The sequence below is a fragment of the Delphinus delphis genome, chromosome 20, assembly GCF_949987515.2.
Source record: "Delphinus delphis chromosome 20, mDelDel1.2, whole genome shotgun sequence".
In the NCBI taxonomy this organism is placed as follows: Eukaryota; Metazoa; Chordata; class Mammalia; order Artiodactyla; family Delphinidae; genus Delphinus; species Delphinus delphis.
In genome coordinates this window covers 8221979-8245297 of record NC_082702.1, presented here as the reverse complement: position 1 = coordinate 8245297, position 23319 = coordinate 8221979, and the positions used below count along the sequence as shown (strand labels likewise).

Below are 23319 nucleotides of genomic sequence, written 5' to 3'. Positions count from 1 at the left end.
AAGACGTGAGAGTGCCAGTAAAGAGGGTAAAGTGGGGCAAGCCCTCCCGCAGAGCACGATGGGAAACAGCCCCGAGCCTTCTGTTGCTCTGGATGAGTGGGTGTGGCTGGGGGGGTCTGCGGAGCGACCGGCGGGAAAAGGGAGATTCGGTGGAAGCCGCTGCGCGACGCACGGCGGGAAGAGAGGCGGGAGGCCGCGCGGGGCATCCCGGGAGCAAGGGCCGGGCCGGGCCTCGGCGCGGGGCATTGTGGGATGTGGACGCCGCTCCGGGGCGGGTAGGTGAGTGGGGAGGGGCGGGAAGGGTGCACATCTGGGGGAGGGGAGAGGCACAGCTGGGTGGGACAGCCGGGATGGGAGGTGCCAAGGCAGGCAGGGCTGGGAGGGGTTGCGGAGGCTGGAGCCGGTTGGGAGGGGCTTCATGAGGAGGGAGGCGCAACTGGACGTGGGGGAGCATTTGGGGTGATGAAGTCCATCTAAGGACGACGGGCCATGCTAGGACGAGGACCCATATCCGGGGGAGGATGATAGATGTAGATGGGAGGAGGGGGCCACAGCTGGGCTGGGCGGTGCATCTGGGCAGGTGGGGACCACAGATGAATACTGGTGACACTTCTGAGAATTGGCCACAAGTGAATGGGGCACACAGCTGTACGCGAAGGGGCCATACTAGATGTGGGGAGTAAGTCTGGATATGGGAGCATCTCTGGGAAGCAGAGGCACAGCTGGATGTGGCAACCCATATAGGGGTCACATGTTGGAGAGGAGCAACATCTGCCCAGTATCTGAGACACATCTGGGGAGGAGGGAGCCACAGGTGCATGAAGAATATGACTGGGCGTGAGAGGTCCATGGCTGGATGTGCAGAGCACATCCGGAGATGGAGCATCTTCAGAGGCGGGCACAGCTGGATGTGGGTCATAGCCCCTGTGTACGCTCATGGAAGGGGGAGTTCCAGATGAATGGAGGCACTAGAGGTTACCGCCAAATATAGGAGGCACATCTGGAAGGGGAGGAGGTCCTACCTGGAAGCCGGGAACACATTCGAGGAGGTGTCCACAATTGAGTTTAAGAATCATATGTTGGGAGAGGGACCCCAACCGTGCCTAGGGATCACATTTATGGAGGAGGTGACCAGAACTGGAGTTAGAGATCAGGATGACAGGTTCCAGCTGTCCCAGGCATAAAGCAGGGGGGTGGAAGGAGTCCATAGATGGGCTAGAGGTTCATGTATAGAGATTAACGGGTATATCCCGCCCCAGGCCCCACCTGGATAGAGGCATCAGCACCGAAGAGGCAGGCCGAGAATGGAGGAAGCAGGACGCCTTGGGAGGGGATGGATCTGATACCCACGTGTCCTCCCCACCCCTCCCACCCAGGCGCCCCAGGATGGAGCCCCCACCCGGCACGGCAACGGGGCAGGAGGAACAGGAGCTGCGGGAGAGGGCCTTCTTCTCGTGGGCCGAGTTCAGCCGCTTCTTCGACGCATGGTGCCAGCAGCGGCTAGCGCTCTTCTTCGTCAAGAGCTCCATGCACCTGGCGCGCTGCCGCTGGGCCAGCGCGCCCCCGCTCTACACTCTCATCGATGTGCTCAAGTACAGCTACGTGCGGCTGGTGTGCAAGGACGTGCGCGCGCCCAGCCGGCCCGCCGTGGGGTGCGTGAGCTGAGCCTCCTGTCCTGCTGGGGGCTGGGGGGGAAGGGCGGCCCGGGGGAGGGGAGGCAGTGAGCCCTCACCCCAGAGACTGGGAGGGGAGAGGTGCCAACTAAAACCGCTAAATACACCTTGAAGAGAAGCCTAGAGGGTCAAGGAGGGAAGCTTCCTGAGATGGAGACAGAGCCAGTTTGCTGGAGGGACCGAGGCACAGACAGAGGGTGGGTTCCACTTAGAGATTTTAACAGAGACCCGTGGAGAGGCAGGGAGCGAGATAGACACACACACCCAAGAGACATTAAAAAAGAAAATTCCAGAAACATGGAGACATGGCACCAGAGACACCAGCCAGCCAGAAAAACAGGTGAGAGCCAGATTTGGGACACCTACAAAGAGATCAGAGGCTGAGCTGCAGAGAAAGCCACAGGACAAAAATAGAAAAAAAAAAGAAATCCATCCATTCAGTAAATACAGGGCCAGGTCCCATGCTGGGAACTAGGGATATCTCACTTGGGGGAGTGGGGAGTTTAGCAAGACAGACAAATTCCCCGCCCTTCTGGAACTTTCGTACCGGACAGAAGACTGACATGATATGAACAAGGTCACAAATAGTTCCCTCCGACTGTAACGCTACAAAGGGCTTGAGGAATCCAAGAGGGCTAGGAAACATACCCAAGTGGCCAGGGGTGTTTTAATTGACCCCAATTTTAAACAATCCCCATACAATGTTGGGTTCCCAGCTTCCCTTCAAGCGTGGGAAGAGGCTGACACCTTGTTCTCTTGTGGCACACGGCCACCCCAATTAGACGGGGCATTGGCGCTCAGGTTGGCCCCAGACTCCACTGCTCTCTGCCACCTTATCCTTTGCTACATCCTTGTTTTGCCTGTCTGGCTCCTGTCTGTGTGTGAGTTGGAGACCCTTGGGTGGGAGCCACGGACAGAGGGGTGCACTTAAGAGCACAGGCTCTGCCTGCTGGCTGCTTGAGACCGGCTCCACAACTTCCTGAGTGGGTCTCTTTGGGCAACGGACTTCACATCTCCAAGCCTCAGTTTTCTCATCTCTGAAAGGGGGTTAGCGCAGTACCTGCCTCGTGGGGCTGTTAAGAGGTTACCGTGAGCAGGAAGGCGTTTACCCAGTGCCTGGAACACGGGGCGGCTGGGTACAGGAGAGCTGTTACAGGAGTCAAGAGCACAGACCAGGGAGCTGGCAGCCTGGGTGCCCACCATGGCTCCGCTGCTGACCAGCCTATGACACTGAGCTCGTGACGTCCCCTTTCTGGGCCTCAGCTGCCTCCCTGGGAAAAGGCGAGAAGTAATAGTATTGATCGCGTAGGTTTTGTGAGGATTAAATGAGCAGATACATGCCAGTCATTCAGAAGAGAGCCCAGGTGAGCACTCAGTACCAGTTAATTAAACATTTATTGTGAGAATTAGGTTCTCAGTAGCTCACTCACTGCTTATTCTGGAAACAGACTTGGAGATCCGGAAGCAGAACAGGATCAAACAGCCATCATCACCCAGATACCTAGAACACGAGAGCTTGCCGGAAGCTTAGGCCCAATCTGGAATCTCTCCTTGTTAACAGAACCCAATGCAAAGCAACAGACACTTGCTGAGTCCCTACTGTGTGCATGCTCTTCAAGGGGCGTGTGGAACCCAGAGAGCAGGTCTCTGCCCTTGAGCAGCTCAGGATCTAATGTAGGAGACAAAGACACCCCCCCCACAAAAAAAAATGGCCCAAAGTAGTGAGAAAGATGTTGAAGAGGGAGATGGAGGAGGATAAAAGAGGAATGGTCAGCTCTACTGAGAGTTTCCAGGGTGGATCTAGAAGGTTTCCTGGAAGAGGTGACCAGTAAGTGGAGCCTTGAAGGATTTTCTTTGTTTATATATTTGTGTATGTACAGTATTTGACTTAAACACATGGTACATGCAGGCACTGTCCCTCTACAAATATCGGAGGGGAGCCAGGGGGCAGAAGGGATGGGAGGGAGTGACAGGCGGAGGCTAAGGGCAGTGCCTTGGGCTTGGGTCTGGTGACTGGGTGGACAGTGGGATGTTCCCTGGATGGGGAGCCCATCACTTCTGAGCCCCTCCATCCCTCTAGCTGCTCAGGCAGGGCCTGACCAGAGTCACAGCCCAGGGACCGAGGACAGGGTCTGGAGAATTAGTATATTAGAAAAGGCAGGACACGTGGCTGGCATGGTGTCAGGCCCAGACCTGCAGGGCTGAGTCCAAGGGCTGGGACTTTATCCTAGGGCACTGGGGACCCCTGGGAGGGCTGTGAGCAGCTCTGGGGGCAGGAAGACCCTCTGGGGTCTCATGGGGGATGGACTGGAGGAGAGAAACCAAAGGCCAGGCAGGTGGCTGGAGCTAGGGTCCAGGGAACTCACAGAAGGGCCATCTTTCCGGCCGCTCCTTCCGCCTTTCCTGGAGGTTGCACGGTGACCTCCAAATCACCGTCCCTGCCTCTTCCCCGCTCCAGCTCTGGCGCTCTCCCACTCTCCCCCAGCCTCTCACGGCACCTCCGTTGCTAGAACAGGATTGCCAACCTTTCCCAACACACACCAGCCTTTGGAAACACAAAGATCTTGAGAACCTGAAAGATCCAGAAGAAATGGGCAAGTGGAGTGCAAAACACTCCACTTGCCCATTTAAATCTTTTTGGCTGCACCGCGTGGCTTGCAGGATCTTCCCGGACCAGGGATTGAACCCAGGTCACAGCAGTGAAAGCCCGGAATCCTCACCACTAGGCCACCAAGGAAGTCCTAGCAATGGTACTTATAGAAGAAAAAAAGATGTTTGAAAATAGCAGCGACTTTTTTGACTGCTTACCAGGCGCCAGCCCCTTTTCTAACCATATACATAATTTAATCCTCTTATTGAATCCTCTCAACAGCCCTGCAAGGTCACTATTATTATTAGCCCCAATTTCCAGAAAACTGAGGCACAGAGAGGTTAAAGGAGTTTCCCAAGATAACACAGCTGCTAAGAGGGAAAACCAGGATTTGGACCCACACAGGTTGACCACAAAACCCATGTTTTTAATTACCATTCTATCTCCCTCTTCCTCTCTCCTTCCCTCTCCTCTCTCTTTATTTCACTCATGGATCGTTAATATAAGAGTTGAATGTGCCGACACCCTAAGGATATTTTGGTCCTAGGTACCATGTGTTTGTTCATTCATCCAAGAGGTTCGTTTTGAGCACCTACGACGTGCAGGGTGTACCTGTTTTAGATGCTGGGATTTCAGTGGGAGTACTCCACATTCAGTGGGGAGCATTCATTACAGATGGGCATCAATCAAATCATCACCCCAATATGTGATGGAATCTGCCTGGGGATGGTCAGGGAAGGCTTCCTGGAGGAGTGATGCTGTGAAGGATGAGTAGGACTTAACTAGATGAAGGGAAAGGATGTTTCGTGAAGAGGGAGAGAACTTACAGTAAGATGGTTGCAATGGAAATGTGAAAAAAGTGGATGATTTGGAGAGTTTAAAAGGCGTGATAGGACTTGTGATGGGTGGTTTTGGTGGGATGAGTGATGAGTGGTGTGCCTGGGCACCTGGGTTTCAGACAGGGGGATACAGTCATTCACTCATCGTTCATTTACTGAACTGAGCACCTCCCAGGGGCCAGGAGCTGCTCTAGGTGCTGAGGATACAGCAGTAAACAAAACATGTGGAGTTTACAGTTGCGGGGGTGGGGGGAGGGGGGGCGTGGTATTATTCCCCCAGATAGATGGAGAGAAATGACCTATTGAGGCTGCCGTAGACCATTGTGTGGGATACTGGGAACCTGCAGAGGGGACATGCCATTCTCTGGTGAGATGCACGGCTTCGCAGAAGAGAAGCTCCCCTGAAAGGGGGTTTGTTCTAGGGGCTGAAACACCCAGGCCCAAAGAGGTCAAACCAGAGAGTTTCCCCAAAGGCCGTGAATTTTTCTAGACAAATGTACTGGGTAGAACCCCATGAACTTGCCATTTTGGTAGGTCAGAAATGGCTGTGTGTTGGAAATTTGTTTGAGTTGCATCTGATACCATCATGGTGGCTCCACGTTTGTATTTTATTTAGAATGATTTTACACTTTCAATTTTTCTGAATTTGCATTATTTTTGTTACTTTAAGTTAGGCAAAAAGTCTCAAATGCTTATGTAGGTTTTTAAAATCTGTCAGGCTCCAGGGTTTTACTCCGTGCATAGAGGACAAAAGGGGTGTGTCAAGGGTCCCCTTCTGACTTAACAAAGACAATTCCTAAGTATTTAGACTGGAGGTTCTCAGGGTGGATCCTAAGAAGGATCCCCCTCCTCAGGGACTGTTTAGAAAGAACGTAGGAGCATTTTGGGGGTGGGGTGTGCTACCGGCATTTACCCCCTGGGAGCCAGGCTTCTTAACTATATGCCAGGCCCCAGATGGTCTATGTCACAAGGGTTGGCAAACTAGGAGGCCTTGGGCCAAATGCAACCTGCAGCTCATCTTTGTAAATAAAGATTTATTGACACACAGCCACACCCGTTCATTTACATATCACCCATGGCTGTGTCTGCAGTATAGCAACAAGACATATCTACCGTCTGGCCCTTGGCACAACAAGTTTGCTGACCCCTGCTCTATAAACGTGAAATCTACCAAAAATGCTGATCTCACCTCCCCTTGGAGAAACATGGACCTGCTTTCAGACAGCAGATGCCAATTTAAATATTATCAGGGAAATATACTCTGATTTTCTTTTCCCCTATTCTCTTTTTTTTGTTTTGTTTTTTACATATTTATTTATGTGGCTGCATTGGGTCTTGGTTGCAGGTCTTAGCTGTGGCACGCAGGATCTTTCGTTGCAGTGCACAGGCTTCTCTCTGTTTGTGGCGCGTGGGCTCAGTAGTTGCGGCGCTCTTTCATTTTCTGCCATGCTGAATGTCACTCCCTAAATTGATGTTAGGTGATGGGCCATGCCCTTCAGTTTGAAAACCGCTGTTCGGGACAGACTTGCTCACACACAGAGAGATGTATAAGAGAGTGTTCGCTCAAGTGTTGTTTGTAAGAAGGGGGAACTGGAGACAACATAACAGTTGGCGGAGTTGCAGAGTGGAATATTAGGCAGCAAGTAATGAAACGTAAAAGTGTTGAAGAGCTGAGGAGTGAAAAAGCAAGTTACAAAAGGATATATAGAGTGGGATGCTTATATTTGTTTCCTGTTGCTGCTGTAACAAATAACTACAAATGTAGTGGCTTAAAATAATACAAACGTGTGACCTGACACCTCTGAAGGTCAGAAGTCCAACCCGGGTCTCACTGGGCTAAATCAAGGTGTCTGCAGGATTGCGTTTCTTCTGGAAGCTTGAGGGGAGAATCCGTTTTGCTGCCTTTTCCAGCTTCTAGAGGCCACCCACTTTCCTTGGCTTGCAGCCTCTTCCTCCACTTTTAAAGCCAAGAGCGTAGCATCTTTCAATCTTTCTCTGACTCTGACGTTTCTGCTTCCCTCTTCCCCTTATAAGGACCCTGTGATTACCTTGGGCCCAGTATCTTCTCCTCATCTCAAGATCCGAATTTAATCATGTCTGCAAAGTCCATTTGCCATGTACAATAACATTGCCCAGCTCCTGCGACTAGGATGTAAATATTCTTGGTGGGGGGGGGGGCTGTCATTCCGCCCGACATCATGCTAGAAAACAAAAATTTCCCAAGTAAACTTCTACTTATTTATTTTTTAATATTTATTTATTTATTTGGCTGTGCTGGGTCTTAGTTGCGGCATGTGGGATCTAGTTCCCTGACCGGGGGTCAAACCCAGGCCCCCTGCTTTGGGAGCACAGAATCTTAACCACTGGACCACCAGGGAAGTCCCCCGAGTATACTTTTAAAAAAGGTATAACACACATTCAGAAAAGTGCACACATCCTGCATGTACAACTTGATGAATTTTCCCCATGTAAAATGCACATGTAACCAGCACCCAGTACAAGAAACAGACTACATCCAGTGCCAAGAAGCCCCCCTCCACCATCCCCCCCCCAACCACTCAGGGTAACCATTGTCCACTCTTTGGCCAGCAGAGGTTAGCTTTGCCTGTTGTTGAACTTTCTATAAACTACAACCATGTGGTGGGTCTTCTTTTGTGTCAGACTTCTTTCATCCAGCAGGTTTGTGAGATCATCCATGTTTGGGGGGAGAGTAATGGTTTGTTGATTCTTATTGTTGATTAGTACGTTATTTTTAGGAATATATCACAACTTGTTTTCCTATTCTATTCTGTGTTTGGGTTGTTTCAAGTACTTGGCTAATATGAATGGTGCTATTATGAACATTCTAGTACACATCTTTCGGTGCTCATCTGCAGGCATTTATCTTGAATGGAAATGCTATTCACAGGGGAGGCACATGCTCAGCTTCAGTAGATACTGCGACTCAGTTTTTCGAAAGTGACTGTACCATTTCACACTCCCATCAACGACATCTGAGAGTTCCAGTTGCTCCAAGTCCTCACCAACAGTTGATGTTATCAGTCTCTTTTATCTGCTGGTGTAAAGTGGCCTCTCCCTAGGGTTTTTTTTTTTTAATGAAATATACTTGATTTATCATGTTGTGTTAGTTTCAGGTGTGCAGCAAAATGATTCAGCTACCCACACGTATATATAGTCTTTTTCAGATTCTTTTCCATTATAGGTTATCACAAGATACTGAATATAGTTCCCTGAGCTATACAGTAGGTCCTTGTTGGTTATCTATTTTATGTATAGCAGCGTGTATATTTAATCCCAAACTCCTAATTTATCCCTCTCCCCCCTTTTGCCTTTGGTAACCATAACTTTTTTGTGTGTGTGTGGTACGCGGGCCTCTCAATGTTGTGGCCTCTCCCGTTGCGGAGCACAGGCTCCAGACACGCAGGCTCAGTGGCCATGGCTCACGGGCCTAGCTGCTCCGCAGCATCTTCCCAGACCGGGGCACGAACCCGTGTCCCCTCAGCATGTGGGATCTTCCCAGACCGGGGCACGAACCCGTGTCCCCTGCATCGGCAGGTGGACTCTCAACCACTGCGCCACCAGGGAAGCCCCATAACTTTGTTTTTTATGTCTGTGAGTCTATTTCTGTTTTATGAATAAGTTCATTTGTATCGTTTTTTTAGATTCCACATATAAACAATATCATATGATATTTGTCTTTCTCTGTCTGACTTACTTCACTTAGTATGATCATCTCTAGGTCCATCCGTGTTGCTGCAAATGGCATTATTTCATTCTTTTTTGTGGCTGAGTAATATTCCATTGTGTATATATACCACCCTAGGGTTTTGATTTGTGTTTCCTTGATGCCTAAAGAGTTTGAGCCCCTTTTCATGTGTACAAAGTTTTAAAACCTGGTAACATACCTCCCACTGTTTTTTTTTTTTAAACGTGTATTTTAAAATATTTATTTATTTTGAGGTGCATTAGGTCTTCGTTGCTGCATACAGGCTTTCTCTAGTTGTGGTGAGCGGGGGCTACTCTTCATTGCGGTGCACGGGCTTCTCATTGTGGTGGCTTCTCTTGTTGCGGAGCACGGGCTCTAGGTGCGCGGGCTTCAGTAGTTGTGGCTCGCGGGCTCTAGAGCGCAGGCTCGGTAGTTGTGGTACATGGGCTTAGTTGCTCCGTGGCATGTGTTTATAGATACATTAAAACATATGTGGGAATGCTCAATACCTAATTTGGTTAGTGGCTACCTCTGGGGTCAGAAGGAGGGAGGGGACTTTGTTGGGACAGGGTTCACAGAAGGCCTCAGCTTGCAGTGTTGTTATCACTAAATCAAAAGCGGATACAGGAGTATATGAAATGTTTTATTTCTTAAAGTTGATTGAGGTAAGTATAATGAACTATGCATTCACTTTTAATTGAGCTGGGGGTGGTGGGTGCAGAATTCTAGCAAACGTACAGTGCTCCCCCATGTTCCAGACAGTGTTTTTCAGTGCTTTCCAGGTATCAGTTCTTTTAATCCTCACAACAACCCTATGAGAAAGGTATGATGATTATTACTCCCTTTTAGGAGGGAACTGAGGCCCAGAGACCTGAAGGGACCTGCCCAAGGTCACAGAGCTGGCATATTCTTAAGGCCCTCTACTCTTCTCTATACTTGAAACAATTTTTGAAAAATTTTTATTGAAATATAATTGATTTACAATGTTGTGTTAGTTTCAGGTGTGCAGCAAAGTGATTCAGTTATATATGTATTCTTTTTTTTAGATTCTTTTCCATGATAGGTTACTACAAGATATTGAGTATAGTTCCTTGTTGGTTATCTATTTTATGTATGGTACTGTGTATATTTTAATCCCAAACTCCTAATGAATCCCTTCCCCTCCTTGAAACGATTCTTTTTTTTTTTTTTTTTTGAAACGATTCTTAATGTTCAAAAATCATAATAAGAATAAAGGAGAAAGGAGAGAGAAGGCAGACGAGGGCAGGCAGCAGGGTGATGTGACTGGCGGCCGTGGTCGTTCCTCCCGCAGGTCCCCCCAGCCCGGCTGCCCGGCCTTCATCATCGTCAAGCTGAGCCCGCTGCGGGACCGCCTCGTGGTGACAGAGTGCCAGCTGACCCACTCACACCCGGCCTGCCCGCTCGAGTTCGCCTACTACTTCCGTCCGGGCCACCTGCTGGCCAACGCCTGCCTTCCCGTGCGCACCACCAACAAGATCTCCAAGCAGTTCGTGGCCCCGGCCGACGTGCGCCGCCTGCTCTCCTACTGCAAGGGCCGCGACCACGGCGTCCTGGACGCCCTGCACGTGCTCGAGGGGCTCTTCCGCACCGACCCCGAGGCCAAGGTGGGGTCTCGGGAGAGGCAGGCGGGGGTGGGGGGGGCGGGGCGCGGCTGCGGAGAGGCACGCCCAAGACTCGCGGGCCGTTCATTCATTCATCCATCCGCCCACTCATCCATTCACGCCTTTCATTCATTCCTTCGCGTATTCATTTAAGATTTATCGAGGCATGGGGTGGTGGTCGGGGGCGGCCGCCTGCAAGATATGGTCCCGTCCCTACCCTCAGAGAACTCATCCCCTAAGGCAGCGCCCTCCACTAGAACTTTCTGCGGTGATGCGAATACCTTGTGATTCCGCGCTGTCCAGTATGGTAGCCCCAAGCCACACGTGGTTATTGGGAGCTTGACCTGAGGCCAGTAGGACTGAGGAACAGAATTTTTAAATGGTATTTCATTTTCACGAATTGAAATGTAAATAGCCACTTGCAGCGATTGGCTACTACAACCTTGCAGTTGTCCGGGGAGAAACCAATCACAGACGCATCCCAACATGGTATCAGGTCATTAGGGTTGACACATCTTCTTTATCCATTCCTCTGTCGATGGACATTTAGGTTGCTTCCACATCTTGGCTATTGTGAATAGTGCTGCTGTGAACATCGGGTTGCATGTATCTTTTCAAATTAGAGTTTTCTTAGGATAGATGCCCAGGAGTGGGATTGCAGAGTCATATGTTGGCCCACCTTAATATTTTTAAAAGAAATGAAGAAGTTCTAGAAAACCAAGAGACAGACCAGTGAAAGGGTTATTCCTTTTTTAAAAAATTTAAATTGGCTTTTTGAATATGTAAGACATTCACATGGTCATAAATTCAAAAGGTACAAAAGGGTATGTAGTGAAAAGTACCCTTGTCACCTCCTGCCCCTCAGGGCCCCTCCTCAGAGGCCGCTGGAGTATCAGTGGCTTATCCAGCTTTTATATATCTTTCTGTTCTATGGCCCAGTGCTGTCCAGTGAAACTTTCTGTGATGCTGGAAATGATGTGTGTCTGCGCTGTCCAGTAGGGTAGCTGGTGTGGCTATTGAGCGCTTGAAATATGGCCAGTATGACTAAGGAACTGAATTCTTAATTTTTATTATTTTTATTTATTTATTTATTTTGTCGCAATGGACGGCATGTGGGATCTTAGTTCCCAGACCAGGGATTGAACCCGCGCCCCCTGCAGTGGAAGCATGGCGTCTTAACCACTGGACCGCCGGGGAAGTCCCCTGAATTATTAATTTAACTTAATTAATGGAAATTTCGACAGTCCCATGTGGCTAGTGGCTTCTGGATGGAACGGCACAGCTCTGTACACAGATACATTTGCATGTCTTTATTTTTAAGCTTATTTCCCCTTGTCCCCTCCCCCAGCAAGGTAGCACGTTATACCCACATTTTTGCATCTTGCTTTGTACACTGGGGCGTGCCAGATGGTAGCATCTTTTGTTCTTCCTCTGGGGCCGGTCAAATCCCCCTGAGAAAACTCCAACCGCTTGGCTGGCTGGCAGGTTAAGGCCAGGCTGCCAGCTTCTGGGAGCCATGTTGGGGAAGAGAGCTGGGGAGCTGGCCCTCCATCAGCGAGATGCACAGAACTACCACTCCCCCCTGCCCCGCCAGCAGATGGGCCCGATGTCCCCAGCAACCCTCTCTGTTTTACTGCTTCCACAGAATAAATCTCCAGCCACCTGGGGGTGAGAAAAAGCTTAACAGATCTAACTGCTTCTAGAACAGCCCTCATATCTTTTGTTTTAACCTCCCCGCCGCACTGCCAGGGTTTGCCAGTTCCTTTTGAGGACTCTGCTATTGGTCCCAACCGATGGGGTTTTTTGGAGAGGTTGCTTTTGTTTTCTTTTTTGTTGGGGGGAGCGGTGGTCAGCTTGTCCATCTGCTTTCCAACTTCTGAAGTTTGGGTCCTGTTGTCTCCTTTCCTAATGCCTCTGTAGCTTTAAAAAAAGAATTCCTTTTCTATAGAGGTACTTGAAGGTCAGGAAGGAGTGAAATTAGCAGGATGTGTTCAGTCTGTCACCTTTACACGGACGTTTCACCTGGCTTTTTTCACTTATAAGATATAGCAAAAGAGTTCTGGGTGTTATTCTCTCTGCTTCCAGCAGTTTCCTGAAGGAGCGATTATATTTGAGAAGCTGAATGCCAGGGACCCCCTGCATTGAGGTCGTTCACTTGGTCTTGGGAGGGGGTCAGACAAGAAGAATGTACCCCAAAGCCACAACCACCATTTGTGGGCAAGACTGAGTGGCTGCTTCAGCCAAGGAGGTGTTAAGACCTTTTATAATCTGCCCTGAGGCCGTGCTGATGGGCTGAGGAATCCAATCCCATCTCCTTTGTGGCAGGCTCCAGGGTAACCAGCAAGCCGGCTGGCTTTCTGGGTGAAGATGGGTCTTGCACAGAAACGTTGCAGCCCTCTCTCATGTGTACGCTTTGGCTTCTGAGAAAGGCGAAAGTTGTTCTGAGTGTGCTGCTTTTAAGAATACTAACTGGTCAGCTGGTACAATCTCAGCAGAGGACTCTTTGTCAATATCTGTCAGAATGACCAAGCCACTCACCCTTTGACCACTCCCTCTCCCACTGCTGGGAATTTATCCTGCAGGTGTAGTTGCGCAGATGCCGAATGATTTGCACGCAAGGTTAATCACTGGGGTTCGTGAAAGTAAGATTGGAAACAACCAAACCCCACCCATGGGTAATGGTTACATAACTGGAATAGTATGTAGCTTTAAGCAAGAGTGAGAACAATTCTAGGAACTGATCTGAACAGATCTCTCAGTTACAAAAAAAAAAAAAAAAGCAAGGAGCAAAACAATGTACATGGTATATTGTATGTATAAAACGGAGAAAATAAGAATATAAAGGTGGCTTGCTTGTATTCACATAAAGAAAATCTAGAAGAACAGCAAGAGATGTGGATGGACATAAGAATAGCGAATGGCAACAGAGTGGTTAGAAAATAGAAGTAGGAAGAGGACCCAGTGCTGGATAGCTTTCTATTATTTGACTTTGGGACCTTGTGAATTTTGACACATTTGAATAATTCATTTTAAAAGAGAAGATAAAAAATAGACAATAGTCCCAATGTACCACACTGATCTGTTTCTCTCTAGAAAAGAAAAATTCGGGATGAGCGATGAGTGTCCTAAGACGTGACAGTCAGGATGGCCTGGGTTTTGCCTTAGTAACAACCAGCCCTGGAATCTCAGTGGCTTACCTTGCTGAACTTTATTTCTTGCTCATTGGCCAAAGCAAGTCACGTGACTGTGGAGAACTTCAGCGGGGGCAGAGAGATGCAGTCCTGCCAAGTGCCCAGGACAGGAGAAACCCACCATTACTTGGCACAGGGAGAAAGACAACCACAGGCTTATAGAGCTGTTTCACTGAGGGTCTCCCAGAGCTCTATCTGAATCTGGGGCTTGTGTTTCCCCTGCTCTGTAGTTACCCTGGACTCTTGTGGCTCAGTCTCAGCCTTTCTGCCTCTTCCTGGCTCCCCAAGGGAATCTTCTCTGTGTCCAAATAGCCTATTTTTACATCAGGCCAGCCACTTTGGGGGTGATACAGTAGCAGCTAAACACTTGATTTTATTTGTACAGATATACACTAAAAACTTTATATACATTCTAGCTGTGCCATTTCCTGGCTGGGGAACATCCAGTAAGTTGTGAACAAGTTATGTAACTTCTCCAGACCTTGGTTTGTTCATCTATAGAATGGGGATAATAATAGACACTACATCATAGTTGTTAGGGTTGTTGTGTTAGGGTGAGTGTGTGTGTGTGTGTGTGTGTGTAAGGAACAGTGCCCGGAAAGTAGGAAGCTCTATATGGTTTAGCTATTTAGCTATTATTTTTATTCCCTCATTTTTTGCGGGGGAACAGTCTAGAGAATAGTATTATTCTGTTCACATGAAAAAGGAGGCTGTGTGCCTGAATGTAGGAAGAGGTGTGGGTAGGGAGCGTTGTGTGGCATGGTTTCTGATGTCCACATTTGTGGAATCTGGTCTATGGTTAATGCATCCCTGTGCCACCGATTTGTGTGTCTAAGATGGTACTCACGATCATTCCCATCCTCTAGTCTGCTTCTCCCTGGGCTGCTCCATCCCCGCTTGTGCCCCGCCATCCACTCTGCGCCTCAACCCAGAAGCCTGTGTGTCAGGCCCGTGCGATCACTTTTGTGAGGAGTCTAGTGGTCAGCTGCACAGGCCCTGGGCCCAAACTGCCTGGATTCAAATCCCAGCTCTGGTGTTTACTACCCGTGTGACCCCAGGCAAGCAACTGAACCTCTCTGTGCCTCAGTTTCCCCATCTGAAAAATGGGGATAGTGATAACAGGACCTGTTGTGCAGGATTGTCGTGGAGGTTGAAAGAGTTAATGCCTTGGAACTGGGGGGTTAGTTCTCCCCAGCACTTTACACACGTGAAATCTCCCGTTCATATTTATTCATCTTTCGTTTGCAGGCTCTCTCTTCCCACTCAGAGGTGCCTTATTGGCCCTCCTCAGTGTTTGAGCAGCACTTGGCATGTCTGATTTTCTCAGTAAATATTTGGTAGAGAAATTCATTCATTTATGAATCCCCCTCCCACCTTCATCACATGTCACCACACCCCTCCAGTGTCACCCACACATCTCCGTCCACACCTTGTTTTTTCCCCCACCACCATCCTTTATGACCTGGACTTGAATCCCAGCCCTACTGCTTGTTAGCACCATGATCTGGAGCAAGTCACTTCCCTGGTGTAGTCAGGGACCCTAAGACCACCCTCAGATTCAATGGGGACTCACAGAACTCAGCAAAGCCATTATACTCACGGTTACAGTTTATTACAGTGAAAGGATACAGAGTACAGTCAGCAAAGGGGCGCATGGGGTGGGGTCCAGGAGAGACCAGTGGTCTCTCCCAGTGGAGGTATATGGACAGTGCTTATTTCTCCCGGCAACAGTGTGTGACAACACGCATGGGGTATCGCCCACCAGGGAAGCTCACCCGAGCCTCGAGTCCAGGGTTTTTATTGGGGTTTGGTCATGTAGATATGACTTCCTGGGTGGCTGACCTCAGTCTCCAGCCCCTCTGGAGGTCAAGCCCGAGGCCCCCACTATAAACCAGTTGTTATCAAGAGACTATTTAGAGTGGCCCAAGCCCCCCAAGTGAACAAAACACTCTGTCGGGCAGGACATTCCAAGGGCTTAGAGGCTGTCTCCTAGGACTCAGGAAAGAGCCAGACCTTTCTTTGGAAGGTGTGGGGTTTGGACAACCCAGACCTGCTGAGTTAATCCTTTACTGCAAACCTGGAATCTCTCAGCCTCAGTTTCTCTATCTGCAATATAAGGAAGATAATAGTCCCCTCTCAGCAATCACCCTCGCTCAGTCAGAGGACCCCACACTGGGAATTCCCTGACAGTCCAGTCGTTAAGACTCGGCGCTTTCACTGCCCCGTGGGCCTGGGTTTGATGCCTGGTCGGGGAACTAAGATCCCACAAGCAACCACACACCAACCTCTGTCCCATTAGCCTTTCTCTTTAGCATGTCCTCCACACTCAGATGATAATAATAATAATAATAACAGCTATCACTCAATACACACTGACCTCGTGCCAGGCACTGATCTCCATGCTTCATGCAGATTAACCCATTTAATCCTCATAGCAACTTTATAAGGTCAATGCAGTTACACTCCCCACCTTTGTGGATGGGAACAGCTCAGGCACAGAGAAGTTCAGACACTTTCCCTAAGTCACACAGCTGATGCATAAATTCGCACAGTTAGTAAGAGGGAGAACCTGGATTTGGATCCCTACGGTCTGGCTCCAGGGTCCAGGAACCCTTAACTATCCAGTCATTGGGCCTCTCGGCTGAAAGCAACACTAGTTGTGTTATTGTTCATGGAGACTTGGCCAGTCCAACAGGGCAGGACTTGCACCTGCCTCATTCAGTCCCTTCTCTCTCCTCAAGGCTAACACAGTGTCAAGCACACAGTAGGTGCTTAGTAAATGCCGTTTAATGAACAAATGGCTGTGCAAGAAAAGCTTATGTGCCCTCTTTAGAAAGAAAACTCAAGATCAGAAATCTAAGTTTTCTCTTTAAGAATGAAAGTCAGCTTCTAATTAGGCAAGTGCTGGCCAACTCCAGAAAAGTCTCAAGGCAAATACGTTTTGCTGTTTTTACTTTTCTCTTATTCCTTTTCCCAAGGAGAGAAAGGTAAGAACTTACCTAATACTATAGAAACATGTAAGATTTTTTTTAACCCATTATGCCTATTAAAACTTTCTTTTTTTTCAAATTGAAGTATAGTTGATTTACAATGTTGTGTTAATTTCTGCTGTACAGCAAAGTGTTTCTGTTATACACACATATACATTCTTTTTTATATTCTTTTCCATTATGGTTTATCATGGAATGTTGAATATAATTTCCTATGGTATACAGTAGGACCTTGTTGTTTATCCTTTTTTTTTTTTTGGAGATGTAATGGACCTATAACATTCTATTAGCTTCAGGTGTACAACATAATGATTTGATATTTGTATACACTGTGAAATGATCACCCCAGTAAGTCTGGTTAACATCCGATGACTTTTATCTTTACGTTAGTTTCTAGACCAGCACCGTCGAATAGAACTTTCTGTGGTGATGGAAATGTCCTCTATTTGCACTGCCCCATAGACACTAGCCTCACTTGGCTGTTGAGCAGTGAAATATGACCAGTGTGACTGAGCAAGTTAATTTTTATATCTTTTAAAATCTTAATTTAAATGTAAATAGCTACTGTATTGGACAGAACTGTCCTAGATGGAAACATCTGCTAAGATAAATTAAATCATAAAGTAATAGTAGGTGTAAAACTTAATGATGGTTGAAAAAAAATGATGGTGGTATTGTAACCAGTTCAGTGGTAAACTGACTAGGCTTTTCTATAAAATTTATTGAATGCCTCTTCTATTTAAGATGCTGAATGTATAATTTTAGGGTGAGGAAAGCAATTTTCTTGCTCTTTTTGGACTCCACTGGACTTTTTTTTTTTCTTAATAGAATTTGTTTGTTGTTGTTGGCTTTTTGGGTTTTGTTTTTGTTTTTTTTTTTTGGTCTTGAAAGTGGAGAACTGTGCATTGCATTTTAACTGGTTTCATAGGACGAGGTCCAATTATGGCAGAATGGTTTGTGGAGAGATCTGTGTTTAAACTGTATTCCAGTCCTGGTTCTGCAGCTGTGGGTCAGCTCTGCCGGGCCTGGCTGAAACAGTCTTAGCCGTCTGCCTGGTATAGGGGACCCTAGCTCATCGCTGCTAATCTCCCTACCCCATTAAGTGGCTTTTGTGCAAAAATAATGAGGCCAGAGTGGCTGAGGCCAAGGCAGACAAGAGGGACAGAGATGAGGCCCAAGGGCCTGATCGCCCAGTGCACAGCTGTGGCCTGGACTCTGGATTTGACTTGAAGGGTGATGGGAAATTCTGGGAAAGGTTTTTAAGGAGGGGAGGGGTTGATCTGGTCAGTCTTGAAAATGCCCCCCAGCAGCAGTGTGGGGGACAGGGAGAGACAGGGAGCCCAGGCAGAAGCGGCTACAATAATCCAGGTGACAGATAGTGATGGCTCTGACCAGTGGCCGTGGGAGTGGGGAGAAGGGGTCAGATTCTGAAGGTCGCCGCTAGGATTTGGGGATGGACTGCGTGCAGAGGAGCTAAGAATCAGCCCTGAGTGCCGGGGCCTGAGTTATAAAGTGGGTGGTGGAGCCATCGGGGAAGAGACAGCTGACCAAAGAGGGGCAGGTTGGTGGGGAGTGAGAATCAAGGGTGCCTTCGGGCCGTCAGTCTCAAGGGACACGTGAGCTGTCTATAAGGGTCCATGTTGCTGCAGAGACAGGTGAGTAGGTGGGTCTGGAGCCTGGAGATACAGAACTGGGAGTTATCAGCTTAGAGATGCTAAAGGCCACGTAACTGGATGAGATCACCTTGGCTGAGCCTAGAGAGGAGAGAGGAGAGGGGAGGGCCTGGCCGAGCTCTGCAGCACAGCAACTCTTAGAGGTGGAGCAGAGGAGGAGGGGCAAGCAAAGGAGACTGCAGAGGAGATGGCTGGGAAGGAGGAAAGCCAGGAGTTTTTCAGGGTGACAGAAGCCAAAAGAGACCTACGTTCCAGAAAGGGGACAGGGTCACTGTACAATGCTGCTGAGAACTCAAGCGAGATGGTAACGGTAGCTGGGATCTGATACACGCCAGGCATCATTCCAAGCTTCGGACACGGATCATCTCTATTTAGCCTCACCACAAGCGTTAAATAGACATATATTCCCATTTTGCATAAAAGGAAACTGAAGCTAAAATGCCAGAGGAGGGAACTCCCTAGCGGTCCAGTGGTTAGGACTCCACGCTTCAACTGGCAGGGGCCCGGGTTTGACCCCTGGTTGGGGAACTACGATCCCACAAGCCAGCTCGGCGCAGCCAAAAAAAAAAATGCCAGGGAGAGTGACTCGCCGGAGGTCTCACAGCTAGGAAGAGACAAAACCGGGATTCAGAACTAGGATTCCAAGCCAGGATCCCCCGAACTTCCACTCCAGAGACACTCCAGTGGATAGCACCGCACATTCGCACATTCGCACATTCATTCACTCACTCATTCGGGATGTATTGAGCCGTGGCTCAGGCCAGGAGCCATTCAAAGCATCAAGGGATGCAAAAGTTAAATGAAGCGATATCCTTGTGGGGCTTACATCTTAGGGAGGGCAAACAGGCAATAAGCAAAGCAGCAGATAACGATGGAACACGCTTCAGGGTGGTAAGTGCCACGGCCGGAAGCATCCAGAGAGAGCTGTGGTGTCCGCTAAGACGGGCTGGTCAGAGAAGACCTTCACGAGCACGTGGTCTTTAAGCAGGGATGATAGTTATGGTAATAAGGAACACTTCAAGGTCACTTACTATTTGTTGGGTGAGTACTGTTCAATAATAGTAATATTATTTGTGCCAGGCGATGTTGCAAATGCTTTAATTCATTTCGTCCATCCAATCACACTCTCATCATCATCATTTTGCAAATGAGACAGGGGTCAGGGAAGTTGCGGAAAGCCACACAGCCAGGAAGTGGGGGCTCCAGGGTCTCAGCCCAGGCCGTCTGGCTCCAGACGCTATGCTGGACCCGACACTCCATGCATGAAAGAATGACTCTTCAGTTCCCAGAAGGGGAAATTGGGAAACGAGGAGGTTAAGGAGGAAGCTGAGGCACAGAGAGCTCAAGTCACGTAGTTAAAAGCGTTGGTGAGGCCGGGACTCAAACCCAAGCAATCTGGCTCCACAGTCTATGCGTTTTACTTCTAGACCAGTGGCTCTCAAACTTGAGTGCGCGTGGGAATCCCCGGGAGGGCTTGTCAAAGCAGATTGCTGGGCCCGTCCTCGGGAATTTCTGACTCAGCAGGGCTGCGGTGGGCCTGAGAATATATGCATTTCTGTCAAGGTCCCAGCAGGCTGCTGCTCCAGAACCTATGCTTTGAGAACCACTGCCCTAGAGTTCCTCTGACCGCAGGAAGGAAGGAATACCCAGTTCCTAGTAGGGGGAACTGAGGCTCAGAGAGGCTGTCTACTGGGCAAAACCACACAGCTCTTAGACGGTGGTGCCGGCATCGGAAACCCAGGCAGTCCGGAATCCGCGTTTTTAATCATTCCCCTGCACTGCCTCCTGCTGGTCAGAAATGCACGCACGTATGAATGAATGAACGGAGTCCCGTTTCCCCAGGGGGGGAAATCGTGGGCGGGGCGACCCAGGGCACCTCCTGACCTCTTTCCCCCCCTCTCCGCCCCCGCCCGCAGGTGAAGCTGGTGTTTGTGGAGGACCAGGCGGTGGTAGAGACCGTGTTCTTCCTGACATCGCGCACCCGGGCTATGCTGCGGCGCTTCCCGCGCATGCTCCTGGTGGACCGGCTGCCGGGACTGCAGGGCGCGCTGGATCTGCTGGCGGTGCTGTGCGTGGACGGCGCGGGCCGCGCGCGTCAGGCCGCCTGCTGCGTGGCGCGGCCCGGCACTCCGAGCCTGCTGCGCTTCGCGCTGGCCTCGCTGCTGCAGAGCGCGCCCGACGTCAAGGGCCGTGTGCGCTGCCTCACGGCCGGGCCCGAAGTGGCGGCACAGCTGCCTGCCGTGCGCCAGCTGCTGCCGGGCGCGCGCGTGCAGATCTGCCGGGCGCAGGGCCTGGAGACGCTCTTCAGCAAGGCGCAGGAGCTGGGCGGCGCCGGCCGCGAGGACCCGGGCCTGTGGCCGCGCCTGTGTCGCCTGGCGGGCGCGTTGTCGCCCGCCGCCTACGCCGAGGCGCTGGCCGAGCTGCGCGCCCATGGCCCGGCCGCCTTCGTCGATTACTTCGAGAGCAACTGGGCGCCGCGCCGGGACATGTGGGTGCGTTTCCGCGCCTTCGAGGCGGCCCGCGACCTGGACGCGTGCGCCCTGGTGCGCGGCCACCGCCGGCGCCTGCTGCGCCGCCTGAGCCCCTCGCGCAGCGTGGCACAGTGCCTGCGCGACCTGGTGGCCATGCAGTGGGCCGACGCGGCTGGGGAGGCGGCGCCGGATGTGTCCGACGATGGGGACGCTTGGCTGGAGGGTGAGCTGGGGAGGGGAGCCCAAGTGGAGAACGAGAGGATGAAGGGTGTGGAAACCGGAAACTGGGGCGGGGCGCGGAAGGAAGGAAGTTTTAGGAGAGAAGCCCAGTTAGAGAAGGAGTGGGCCAGAGGGTTGGAGACCAGAGACCGGGAAGGGGCTCAGGTAGAAGGTGAGAAGGGGAGAGGGTTGCAAATCCGAGACTGGAGAGGGGTCCACTTGGAGAACCAGAAGGTGAGAGGGCTAGAGGGGAGTGTCTGGAGAGGGTCCCAGTTGGAGAACGAGCACTTGAGAGGGCCCGCGATCAGAGACTGGAGGGGGGGCCCGCTGGAGGGTGAGAAAGACTGGGGTCTGGAAGGTTATATCTGGAGGGGGGCCCAGGTGGAGGACCAGAGGTTGAGAGGATTGGAAGAGTATACCTGGAGGCTGGCCCAGCTGGAGGATGGAAGGATTAGGCTGCTGGAGACCCCAGACGGGAGGGGGACCCTGTTTGATTATGAGAGAGCCAGCAGTCTTGACGGGAGCTCCTGGAGGGGGGCCCAGTTGCACGATGAGAGGGTAAGTGGACTGAAAACCAGAGACTGGAAGGGGCTGCATTTGGAAGCAGAGAAGGAAAGGGGGCTGGAGGTCAAAAACTGGAGGAGGGTCCATGTGGAGAAGCCCTCGGAATTGGTCCCCGAGAACGGAGACCTAAGGGGGCCCCAAGGGGGAGATGTGAGGCAGAGAGGGCCAGAGACTAGAGAAGAGCGAGCAGTGAGGTTGGGTGTCAAAAGAAGAAGGGACCTGGAGGATGTAGTTCTGGTCCAGCTGGGGGACACAAGGGTGACAGGCCTGGAGAATGGAGATGGAGGGGGAGCCCAGGCTGGGGGCCCCAAGAGCAGAGGAGGGCAGGGGATGGAGTGTGGGGACACAGCAGGGGGCCGTCTAGGGCTGGGGAATGGAGTCACGTGCAGCACTCCCGTGGGGACTGTGTTGGAGGGTGACTCAGAGTGGGCAGTGACAGGGAGGATGTACCTGGCGGCCGGAGAGAGCGCACAGGAAGGAAGCGGAGGAGAAGGCCCCAGGGAATCAAAGAGGCCTTGCTGCCCCTCGGAGGAGGAGGAAGTGGACTGGGAGCCCCTGGCCAAGTTCCGAGCGGCCTGCGGGCCGGAGCTGGCAGAGCTGGTGGCCGAAGAGCTGGCCTTCGCCCGGCAGCACGGCACCCGCGGTTTCCATTGGACAGGAGCTGGCTTTGCCCTGAAGGACGGCACCTCGGACTTCTTCCTGGACGGAGCCCTGACGCGCTGCAGCTGCTCCATCCATGCCGCCCGGCGTCTGCCCTGCCGCCACCTCTTCGCCGCGCGCCTGCTCACGGGGGCAGCCTTATTCCACATGGACCTGCTCAGGGATTGCTGGGGGAGAGCCCCCGAGCCCTGAGCCTGCTCGCGCCTGCCCGTCACCCTCCACGGTGGGGGCGGGAGGGCATCCTTCGATCCCAAAGATAACGGGGCTGAGCCCAAGGAGGCCACCCCAGTCCCCCCGTCCACCTCCTGGGGCATCCAGCGGCTTCATCTGGGCAGTTTGCCTCTCTGGGTCCGAGGGGAAGCAGACGGTGTGGTCTCGGAGGTCCTGGAGCCGCAGCTGTGGCAGATGGTGGTGGCCAGGGTGGATTCTGAGGGCTTCCCTCCAGAGAGGAAATGTGTGGTGAGAGGGTGTAGACAGGGTCAGGTCCGGCCAGGAGAAGGAAGGGGATAAAGCTGGGGGAGGGGAGGACACCAGGTTGTGGGGAGAGCCTGGCAGGAGGAGGGAAAAACGGGGGGTAATGAAGAAGAGGGAAGGGGAGGAAAGACAAAGGGGACACAGACATGGAGGAGAGAGGACAAGAAAAGAGGCAGAAATGGAGAAGAAATGGGGACAAACGGGAAGGGAGGAAAGGAGAGGGGGTGGGGGAGGGGAGGAGGAGACAAGGATGGAGGAGAGGGAAGAAAAAAAGGAGATGGCAAAGGAAAGGAATGGGGGGGGAGAGAAGAAACGAGAGGGGAATGACGTGGGGATTTCTCTAAGGCCTGGAGTCTTGGATCCCCTTCACCTTCTGGTTGGTCATTCCCGGAAGAGGCAGAATAAGAGGGGGCCCTGGGAGTCTGGTGGGATGGGCTGGCGGCCCTGCAGTGGGGGAGGGGAACCCTCTGGACTTCTGTGCTTCAAGATTGGAATAAAACAGTATTTTGGTTTCTGTGCTGAGTTCTTGGCTTGTGGGGGAGGGTGGGAGGCCCAGACCCAGAGGGCAATTGAGATGGTCCAGCATTCCTTGACTTTTCTATCAACAGGCCCTACTGTTGATGGAATGCAGGGACCCGAAATGAATC

The 23319-nt window shown here is 51.0% G+C and overlaps 1 protein-coding gene across 1 annotated transcript; it reads left to right on the top strand.

The window, feature by feature from the left end:
• The first annotated feature begins 811 nt into the window (after positions 1-811).
• Positions 812-22771, top strand: ZSWIM9 (zinc finger SWIM-type containing 9). The gene is made up of 4 exons (XM_060000910.1): positions 812-910; positions 1377-1652; positions 10121-10433; positions 20201-22771. Exons 1-4 carry the CDS (start codon positions 819-821, stop codon positions 22388-22390), a joined length of 2871 nt encoding a protein of 956 aa, XP_059856893.1. The 5' UTR covers positions 812-818; the 3' UTR covers positions 22391-22771.
• The last annotated feature ends 548 nt before the right edge of the window (positions 22772-23319 follow it).

Excerpts from the sequence above, each read along its gene's own strand:
- ZSWIM9 (XM_060000910.1), top strand. The coding sequence starts at position 819 with ATGAAGAATATGACTGGGCGTGAGAGGTCCATGGCTGGATGTGCAGAG. Across the intron at positions 1,653-10,120 it reads CCCAGCCGGCCCGCCGTGGG|GTCCCCCCAGCCCGGCTGCC; the intron begins GTGCGTGAGCTG and ends TTCCTCCCGCAG. Across the intron at positions 10,434-20,200 it reads GCACCGACCCCGAGGCCAAG|GTGAAGCTGGTGTTTGTGGA; the intron begins GTGGGGTCTCGG and ends CCCCGCCCGCAG.